The 10,601-nt window shown below is 43.6% G+C and overlaps 1 protein-coding gene across 1 annotated transcript; it reads left to right on the top strand.

The window, feature by feature from the left end:
* Window positions 1-95: 95 nt before the first annotated feature.
* LOC115380644 (flocculation protein FLO11-like) lies at window positions 96-8,635 on the top strand. The gene is made up of 11 exons (XM_030081766.1): window positions 96-224; window positions 914-1,234; window positions 1,372-1,513; window positions 2,927-3,055; window positions 3,279-3,412; window positions 3,640-3,732; window positions 3,908-3,991; window positions 4,090-4,113; window positions 4,422-4,511; window positions 4,836-4,936; window positions 5,539-8,635. Exons 2-11 carry the CDS (start codon window positions 1,178-1,180, stop codon window positions 6,938-6,940), a joined length of 2,256 nt encoding a protein of 751 aa, XP_029937626.1. The 5' UTR covers window positions 96-224; window positions 914-1,177; the 3' UTR covers window positions 6,941-8,635.
* The last annotated feature ends 1,966 nt before the right edge of the window (window positions 8,636-10,601 follow it).

Raw genomic sequence — 10,601 nt, 5'->3', positions numbered from 1 at the left:
GGAGTTTCTTTTGAATGTGCGCAAAATTTCCCGTCCTTTGCTGTTTGTTTTGGGCTTTTTTCCCTTATCGGTCAGTCAGTCATGAGCTCAGACACTCAGAGAGTCACTGTGTTTCTGATCGTCACCGTCCTCCTCTTCATCAACGCCTGGCTGCTGCTCCAGCTGGTCTTCAGATGAGCGATTGGTGAAGACGGGACGGAGCTGAGACACAAGTTGGATTATTGGTGGGTTTTTTAGTACTAGACTCAAGTTAACACGAAGATTTAACATAGGTTATCCTTGGAAATGGACACTGATTTGTGTTTGTTAGTCAAAGTGACGCACCGAGGACGTAGCGATACCTGTAGCGGCGTGGCAGGATTATGTGGATAATGTGTACGAAAACAACACGGCAAGATTAACTAAACCGAAGAAAACTCGATACTCCTTACTTAACTTGTGTCTAGTAGGCATATTTGTCGTTATATCGTCCTAAAAACAGCTGAATTTGGAAATGTAACATCCTGACGATACGATAATGTGGCTGTTAGACACGCTAACTGATTTCTGTTGCTTAGCAGCAGCCTCCGCTCTCGTGGAGACACCGAATTCTCGCGTTACTACAACATGGAAGCAAAACAAATATGGAGATGAGGCAATTTATTTATTCTTTTAGTGTTACCTGTCTGTCTGTTTTCAGTTTAAACATACACACACACACACACACACACACACCAAAGTTGTCCCTTCAACTGTTAGCTGAATATCACGTGTTTGCAGAAGCTCCATTGCGCTGATGTAAATTAATTTCATACAACATCATCTGCGCCGACTGTCCCTTCTTTGAATGTCAGTCGTGATTGCGGCTGGAAAACGCACAGTGTGCTCTCAGTCAGGATCCACCAAGATTAACCATCACTCATCATGGCTGCAGGATAAAGTGACAGCGCAGGAGGAGTGCCGTGATGCAAAGGATGGCACCGACATCATCATCAGCATCATCAGCATCATCATCATCATGTTTGGCTTGATGGAGACGGTCGGCTGACATTAACGGAGTGTAATCCGGTTCCTGAGACAGATTGTTGTTGTTGCTGTTGTTGAAGCCATGCCGGCTTTGCTCCGTCACTGGAGTGTTAATAGTCCCGTTTTCACTGTCTGAGACCCCCGGGACGACCCGCGACCTTGACCGTCCGTCATGGACCTGACGCGGCTGGCTGTTGATGCCGGTCAGCTCATCAACCGCGCTGTCCAGGTAAACACACACAGTCATGTGTTTAATTATTATTCACTCCACCTCCAAGTGCAGAATTACTCCTGTCAATGTTGTGGTTTACAGTGAACTTTTATTTCTTAATTGATAATAATGACTAAATGTGAATCTGTGATCAGTACACCGGGGAGGCTCTGGGCCAGGCGGAGAGGACAGAGTTTAACAGCGGCCTGGAGGAGCTCCTGGCCCGGGCGGAGTCCACCAAGACCTGGTCGGACCAGATCATCTCCCAGACTGAAGTTTTACTGCAGCCCAACCCCGGTGAGACTCCCAAATATATCCTCTGTGTGCCCTTCTGCTTGCTTTGATTGTAACTACTCAGGTTGGATGAATAGCAACGACCACCCCTTTGCCTCTGTCAATCCAATTACCTCACCTAATGGATTATGAGTGCATGTAGTCTGTATAGTTTATTAAATAAGGACGACTATTGGGCTGCCACAAGTAATGACATCTTACAGTAAGACATATTCTCCAGGGAGGCTATTGGGAGGGGCAGATTTGAATATGCCATCTTCATTTGATGACCAAGGCCTTTAATTTGCTCTACAGAATAATCTGTTTACCTATTTTATCATAATGAGAACAGATTAAAAACACTCTAAAGGAATCATGTGCACACTGTTTGGTATACAGTATTTTAGTCAATGTTAGTTTCCAATACTGGTCCAAGGGAGCAGGTTGTAAAATATAGTTTTGATTAGATTACATTAGATTCAACTTGATTGTCATTGTGCAGAGTACAAGTACAGAGCCAATGAAATGCAGTTAGCATCTAACAGGGCTGGAAATAGTTTATTTATGCTGTCAATAGTGTGCAAAATCTTATAGGCTAGTGCAAGTATTAAAAATATGTGGGCTTGCTTAGTGGTGTCCTAATGGAATGCTTTGACTAATAGATGTCCTTTGAAATCATTCAGCTACTTATTTTTGTCCTCCAGCTGAAGAGTCATTTGTACTTACTGATGTGGTTATGTATAATGCTGCAAGGTCTATTCATTTACACTGGCAGAGACTGCTACCATACATGCAGTTCTTTGAGTTATTCTATTGTGTCTTCATAACAAATCACAAGAAAAAAGTAATTTTCAAGTACTGTATATCAAACAGAAGCTTAGAGGCTGTCTCATTGAATGGTAAATATGTATACAAACAGAACTCGGGGCACTACCGTTGTAAACTGGTAACTGTTCAGAGTCCTGGAGACCCAGGTATGATGATAGTTTATTTTTTATATATATACAGGGTGACACAAAAAAACGGGAACGTTTTAACAATCCAATAAAACCAAGAGTGATGGAAGAAAAATATTTTATTCATAGTAATTGAAACCTGAAAACATGCCATTTAAGAAACAATGATGGAATTTTCATTTTTTAAAAATTGTGCTGCCACTTGCTCATGTCTGCCAATACACACTTCAAAAATTCCTGTTTTTTTGGGTCACCCTGTATAAACAATATAATATAAAATTTTTTATATCATAGGATTTTTTGATTCTATGAGTTTCAGATGCATTTCCCAAAATTACATACTATTCCTACAGAAAGAGATTTTTTTATGAGTTTAATAAGATTTTTGGAACAAATATAAAAGATCAAAATAAATTGAACATGTTTCAAGAGTGATGACCCCTCAACGTGATTTGACCTTGGTATGACCCTTGACCAACAGGAGCCCGGTTAGAGGACCGGCTGTATGAGCACCTGGACTGGAGCGCCCCACCTCGGCCTCGCACCCATGAGGTGCTGGGAGATCACATGACCCAGGCAGGGCTGGAGATGGGGCCGAACACACCCTATGGTCAGTGGACAGAGTGTTTGTGGATGGTGTGCGTCTGAGAATTGAATCTGGAATTAAAATGACAGTTGCAGCGCTATCATAAAAAAATGTACAAGTTTGCACTTATGGATCCATGTGAAGAGCATCAGTGTTTTTTAAGGAACATAAGTCCCAATAGTTGCTGAGTTTTTGAGTCCTGACCTATTCCTCACCATTCCTCATGCGCCATTGTGCTTGTGTTCAGGTACTGCACTAGTCAGGTGTGGAGAGGCTCAGAAGCAAATAGGTGAAGCAGAGAGGAAGTTTGTTCAAAGCACCAACATCCACTTCTTGACCCCCCTCCGGACTTTCACTGAAGGCGAATACAGAGTCATACAGGTAGCACACACACACACACACACACATAAACACACACCTCCTGTATAATACTGGTCCTCATGTTTTTGGATGTCACATGCTGACATCTTCCCAGTTGTACCTCCATCTCTCCATGTCTCTCTTGTTTCTTTCTCTCTTCCTGCTTCTCTGTCTTGCCTTCATTCATTGTACAGTTTACTGTCTGTAAGTGCACCTTTTTGATTACTATTTTTGATGTGTGTGTATAGGATGAGCGCAGGATGTTGCTGAACAAGCGTTTGGACTTGGACATAGCCAAGACGAGGCTGAGGAAAGCCCACGAGGCCGAGGCAGAGGCCAGAGTGAGTTTACCATGAAAATGTCTCGTCCCACATGTTTTATTTAATGATTTATTTAATTGTTATTACAACCACCACTCTTTGACCATAGCAAAAACACAACAAGGTCACTTTCTAGATGTGTTTGCATATTTCACCCTCTCAACCCACCTCCATATTTCCTCTGTCACTCTGTCAGAATCTGAATGCAAACCCACTGGAAGACAACTATGTGGCTCACGTCTCCTACATGTTCAGCTTCCTGCGAGTTAAATGGCTCAAGGTCAGTGTCACTCGGGTCCAGACACACACATATATTCAAAATATCTCGACTTCTATTTTGTTCACTGGGTAATTCACCTGTCTTTCTCTTACAAGCAGATATGGGCTCAGGAAATCTCTCAGGTGAGTTTGTGTGTATGTAAATATATTTTATGCCATAGCTCAAGGTGATAACTGGAGTAAAAACATTGCCAGCGGTGAAAAAAGGGATTGAGGAAAGGGTCTATTATTAGCATTCACTCTGTTCTCATTATTTATGAAGAACTGTCAGCAATACAGGGATTTGATTCACATATCGCATCACATTTGCGGGAACAAAGCTGGTGGTAAATATAGCGTACTGCAGTTGGCAATAGCTTTAAGGGCTTTGTGTGTGTGTGTGTGTGTGTGTGTGTGTGTGTGTGTGTGTGTGTGTGGATGTGGATGTGTAGGCAGAGATGGAGCTGAGGATCTGTCAGAGTCTTTTTGATCGACAGGCAGAAATTACAAGGCTCCTTCTGGAGGGACTCAGCACCACTCATGTATGTATCAGCATACACACACATACATACACACACACACACACACACACTCACACCAGATACACCCACACCGCAGCAAAACTATTAACACATTCTAAAATGTTTTACTGCACATCCATAGTCTATCATAGATGCAGTAAAAGTATTGTAATTTCATCAACCAAGTATGTAAATCATTTACTGTTAAAAATGTTTTAGTTGGTTGTGATTTTTTCATCTCAATCATTTTGTGAGAGTAGGCAAATATTTTTTTTCAAATGCTGCATATCCTTTATTTGACCCAAATTCTTCTCATGTTGGCGTCTGTCATCTTGTTTGTGTCAGACCAACCACATGCGGAGTCTGATGGACTTTGTGGAGGGTCAGGCCTGTTACTACGCCCAGTGCCACCAACATGCACAGGAGCTTCAGAAACAGCTGGCCAGGTCTGTATGTCTACCCTGCACCACCAAAAGACTTAACCTATAAAGAGCTGAAATCCCCTCCCATACATTACTCCCTATACATTTTTGAAAAAGTGCCAGGGGTTTTGATTTTAGCTCACATGCCTTAAGGTTATGGATCTGAATTGGCTTGTAAAGTTTAGAGTTGTTCACATGGCACCGCCAAGTTGCAAGTGTACACCCATGACTACAACATTTATTAGTTTCTTCACTTAGCAGAGGGAAAAGTTTTTAAACTCTTTATCCATAGAGGGGTCACTTGGAAATCAATGAGGCCAAGATTGGTGCAAAATCTATATAATATAGGATCCAAACCATTATTTTTTATTTGGAACTATAACCTAGCTGGCAAAATATCTCTACTGGCAACAAGATGCACAAATGTATCCCAGAAATATATTTTATGTATCAAACCCACCAACAGGAATAAGATGCACAACCTCCAAAACCCTGTCAGTCCCACAAAGGAAACCAAAATAATGAAAATTCAGTTAAAAATAATTATTATGACATAAACTAATGTCATTTACAGTATACTGTCATTTACAGTAACAACTTGGTAATGATTTTGTTTTGCCTTACAGCATTCCTACAGTCCTCTGCTCCAATAACTGGCAGTCAGGAATTACCAATGCAATTAATCAGCCATCAATCAGCAGCCATGTAGCCAATGACCCTGTAGAGTTAAAACAAGTGACTCCAGTGGCCATAATAATCCACCCACCTCAGGGCTTTAACCAGGTGCCACCAACAGCAAATCCTCTGTCTGGAACTGAAAAGGCAACCACAGGGTCCTCTGTAGAACTGCCGCCACCTGACCAGACAAATACCAACAATAACAACAATACGTCTTCCAATAAGAGCCAGGCACCCAGCTGGTCCTCAGAAAATAATGGACAGGTCAGCCAGCCTCTTTCCACAAAATGTTCATCAGATGCTTTGCCAACAGCAGTGATACAAGCAGCTGATCAGATCTTCACATCACATTCAGACAGTCATTCGTCAGATCAGCTGCCATCACCCGACAGAACAGCCAGTGCGCTTGAAACTGTTGATCCTTTAGCACCCAGTGAAACCACTAGCCAGCCTCTGACTTCCAGTGAAGCAGCTGAAAAACCTGTGGCCACCACTGGAAAAGCTACCGGAGCAGCTTCCCCACCCTCACAACTCAATGGGTCTGTAAGCAAGACCCAAACATCCATTAGTACAACCAGTGAGACCCAACAAACCAGTTGGATGGCGAGCGAGATCCAGACAACTGGTGTTACAGCTAACAAGACGCAGTCAACCAATGATACACCTATGGAGTACCAGGTCGCCAATAATACAGCTAACGAAATCCAGACAACCAGTAATACAGCAAGCAGGACCCAAACACCCAATGATACGGCTAACGAGACCCAAACAACCAGTGATGCAGTTAACGAGGCCCAGGCAACCAGTGATACAGCAAGCAGGACCCAAACACCCAATGATACGGCTAATGAGACCCAAACAACCAGTGATGCAGCTAACGAGGCCCAGACAACCAGTAATACAGCAAGCAGAACCCAAACACCCAATGATACGGCTAACGAGACCCAAACAACCAGTGATGCAGCTAACGAGGCCCAGACAACCAGTGATACTGTTAACGAGGCCCAGACAACCAGTGATACAGCTAACGAGGCCCAGACAACCCATGATGTAGGCAACAAGAACAAGACAACCCATGATATGGTTAATGAGATCCAGACAACCAATAGCACAGCTAACCAGACCCAGACCACCCATAATACAGCTAACGAGACCCAGTCAAACCATGATGTGGCTGATGAGATCCAGACAACCAGTAGCACAGCTGATGAGACCCAAACAACCAATAATACGGCTAACGAGATCCAGATAACCAATGGCACAGTCAGCAAGACCGATAAAACCAGTGGTACAGCTAGTGAGACCCCGGCAACTTGTGAACCGGCTGCTGAGCCTCCAGCGGCCAATTAAATGGCTAGAACCGCCGAAGATCAGTGGATAAGAAGCCAAGGATTCGTCATCAGGCGGTCAACATGAGGATCAACAGAGACAAAATATCTGGAGGAGGAGGGGCCCGTGGCCAGAACATGCCAGCTGGGATAGACTCAACATGGAACCCCAGCTGGACTGGAGTGTATGGAGGCTGCTATGTGGACCAGTCATTGGTCGGTGTAAGGAGTGTGTTCCAGCAGCGATGTTGACCTGCCAAGTGTTGTGTGGCACAGATGCATTAGAAGCTGCTTATTGTCATTAGTGCGGTTTCATTTATCCCATAGGGAAGATGGTGTGAAGCTGTGTTAAAAGTGGTTATTTCTCTAAACGTGATATAGTGCCACACTAATATTATTAGCCTTTAGCCATGTTGATATGGTTTTATGCCATATGAAAATGATAAGTGTTGACTGTCACTCCCCTCTAGTGGCAGGTGATGTAATGTTTTTTTTTTCCTCCCTGTCTCAGGCTGGGAGTCAGTAGATGTTCCTGTTACATTTGATACACACAAGTGTGACAGTTGTTTTCTGTCAGTGTCTGTTAAACTACATTTAGATTTAGCTAAATGGGAGAAGTAATCAAGCTTTGTGCCAAGTGTGTGTGTTTGTGTGTGTGTGTGTGTGTGTGGGCGTACATGCCTGTGTATGAGTGTGTGGGTGTGTTTGCATACATGTGTAAACTGTCTGTCAATGTGTGTGCATTTGATTGTGTATCTGTGTGTGTGTGTGTGTGTGTGTGTGTGTGTGTGTGTGTGTGTGTGTGTGTGCATATCCATGTGTACATGTTCATATTTGGCAATGCACCAATGTGTGTGTGCACTTTTATGTACGTGTGTGTGTTAGAAATCAAAAGAGCTTTTTCAGGTTCTTGCCCTTGCTGTTTGACCTTTTACAGAGATGTGTGTGTGTGTGTGTGTGGACGTGTGTGTGTGACATACCACCCCCACCCCTCACTCATGTTTCTACAAGCTGAGATCATTTTCCATTGACAAATTCACTGTCAGTGTTGTGTGTGTGTGTGTGTATGTAGTTGCTGAGGGGCTCAGGGAGGCGACAACACACCAGACTGAACAGGGTCTTTATGCTCTAGCGTGATACAAAACATCAGCACCCACATGTGTACACACCATTAGGCACCAAGTGTTAGCCAACACACATACCTCCGACCCCCACCCCTGTCACACACACACACACACACACACACACACACACACACACACACACACATACACACACTCAAATCTTTTTCACTATTATCCGTTTCCCCTAAAGCTCCACAAGGTGAACTGGGTAGATGTTTCCATGCCCAGATGTTGTTAATTTTGTGAGGGCCGCCCTGCTCTACTGTGGTGTGGGACCACTCTAGAGGCCCAGTATGGAAACACACATACACACACACACACACACACACACACACACACAAACATAAATGTGCCACTGGGTCACTGATGTAATCGTTACAACACCTCCATTGCCCTAGTCCCAATACATAAAGAGTCGTGTTTGATAGCCACAGTATGTACATGCTAAACTGGTCTACAGGTCTAAACTGTATGTATATGAATTTGTCTCATGTTGTGCATTGAACTGATGTTTGTGAGGTTGGGGTTTCAGCGCTGAGTATGATTCATCTGGATATGAATTTGTGGAAATAAATATGCAAATAGTGCAATAATTTCCAAACTAAACTAAAATATGTGGATCCTGTCTTTGTATCCTGTCTTTGCACACACACACACACACACTGATATCACACACACACACTCACACATTGATTTCAAGGTTGAGATCTTGATCTCACAGGCCAAGTTTAATGTATCACAATCTTAATAAATAACCACACTGACTCACTGTGAGCCTTGCGGTTGAGCTTGGAAGTTTTAATTGTATTAACCACAGTTAATGATAATAATTAGGTCCACTGATATAACAGCATGACACTTACACAATACACAAATTGTTCCCCACACACACAGAGTGGTGTATGTGTGTGTGCTGCTCCCTGTATTGTCTTTCCCCTCTTCACCTGTAGTCAGTATGAGACTGTTTAAACAAATCGCCTCCGTTATAGTCAGTTGTGTGATATCAATCTGAATACAGTCAGTGGGCCCATGTTCAGAAACACAATAACCTCTCGTATCACAGCACTATATCAACTCTAAACTTCATCAGGGAGCTTCACAGGAGGAGCAGCCGGTGTCTAAACACAGTTAAAGAGAGATTCATTCCAATAAAAAGCTGTTTTTTTCCCCTTAACTCAGCCAAATAGGAATAGAATCTCCTCAATCTGTCCCCGGCCGCTCTTCCTCCTGCACATCCCCGCCACAGCTTGCACCTATTTCATCCCTTCCTGTATGCGCCGTGTGTCGTGCACCGCGTCCGTCAGCACAGTCCCCTCAGAGATCGGAGCTTTCTCGCTGGTCTCTGGGCGGAGCTCCTGTGTGATGCAGGAAGGATGTTTTGCAGATCTGGCTGAGTGAATTATGGAAGTAGATCAACAGCACAGCAACATTCCTAATTATATTTGGCTCCACTGTTTTCTTTTACCTCGGGGCACAGACAAATAATATATGTTTAGGTATATTAGCTAGAACATCTCCAGCACCAAAGCCTTACTGTGCCCCACTGCACTTTGTCTTAACAAGTCATAAAGCTCTGAACTATTCCAAATTTATAAACAAATACGCCCCATTTGACATTAATTAACATGTATTCTGTCGTATGGTCAGCTTTACAATAGCTGTCATATCTCCATGGTTTCCTCCCTTATATGTCACAGGCACAAGAGGGAAACACCCAAGAAAGCCACACAGTTCTCATAAAGTGGCCTCATGTTGGCTGAGCTCACTGTGTTGGTGTTGGTCTGTGGTTTATTAATCAGTAAAGTCCTGTTGCTGATTTAAATCTGTGGCTTTTATCCAGTATTTTGCTGACAACACCCATTTGCGCTACTTTTTCTTGCATTTGTCTGATCCTTTCATCCTCTCTCTCTCTCTCTCCGTTTGTTATCTGTCCCTCTTTCCTCCCTCTTTCATCGCTTCTCCCTCTCAATGCCAGCCGGGCGTTTGTGTGCTGTGTGCAACAGACACACTGGAGGTGTGTTATGCAGGTGGGAGTGGTAAAGAGCGTCTGGCGGCTGCTGATAAATCCAGCTCCTCTGTTATGGAGACGTACGATGACCTAAATAGGCCGATGACCTATAGAGAGAAGAAAGAGTTGAAATGTCTCCGAGGGTTGCAGAGAAGGGGAAGATGAGAGTACCACCTGTCTTTGAGACACACATACACACGCAACATTTTATACCCCACCTGCAAGTTATTTGTAATTACAGTTGTGGCTTAGCTGCAGAACCCCTAAGCAGTTGCAGCTTATCTAAAAGAGAGATGGAAATGGGCTAGAGAAATGCAAGCACACGCTATTTATGTTGCCAGTGAAGGTGGGCTTTATGTGCACAAATTTCCCTTATCGCTGCACCAGCCTCTGCGTCTTTCCATCAGCTCTTTTCTGTCTCCCCTCTCTTCCTCTCTTTCTGTTCCACTTTTCCTGATATAAAGCTGCCACCACCAAGGCCCTCCTCTCACCTCCATTAGTCCCATTGCTGCTCTTCAGACAGCCAGACAGAGAGAAAATGGGATACAGCG

The sequence above is a fragment of the Myripristis murdjan genome, chromosome 22 (genome assembly GCF_902150065.1).
Source record: "Myripristis murdjan chromosome 22, fMyrMur1.1, whole genome shotgun sequence".
Taxonomy (NCBI): domain Eukaryota; kingdom Metazoa; phylum Chordata; class Actinopteri; order Holocentriformes; family Holocentridae; genus Myripristis; species Myripristis murdjan.
Note: the sequence above shows the minus strand (reverse complement) of the source record. Positions and strands in the feature narration are given on the sequence as shown.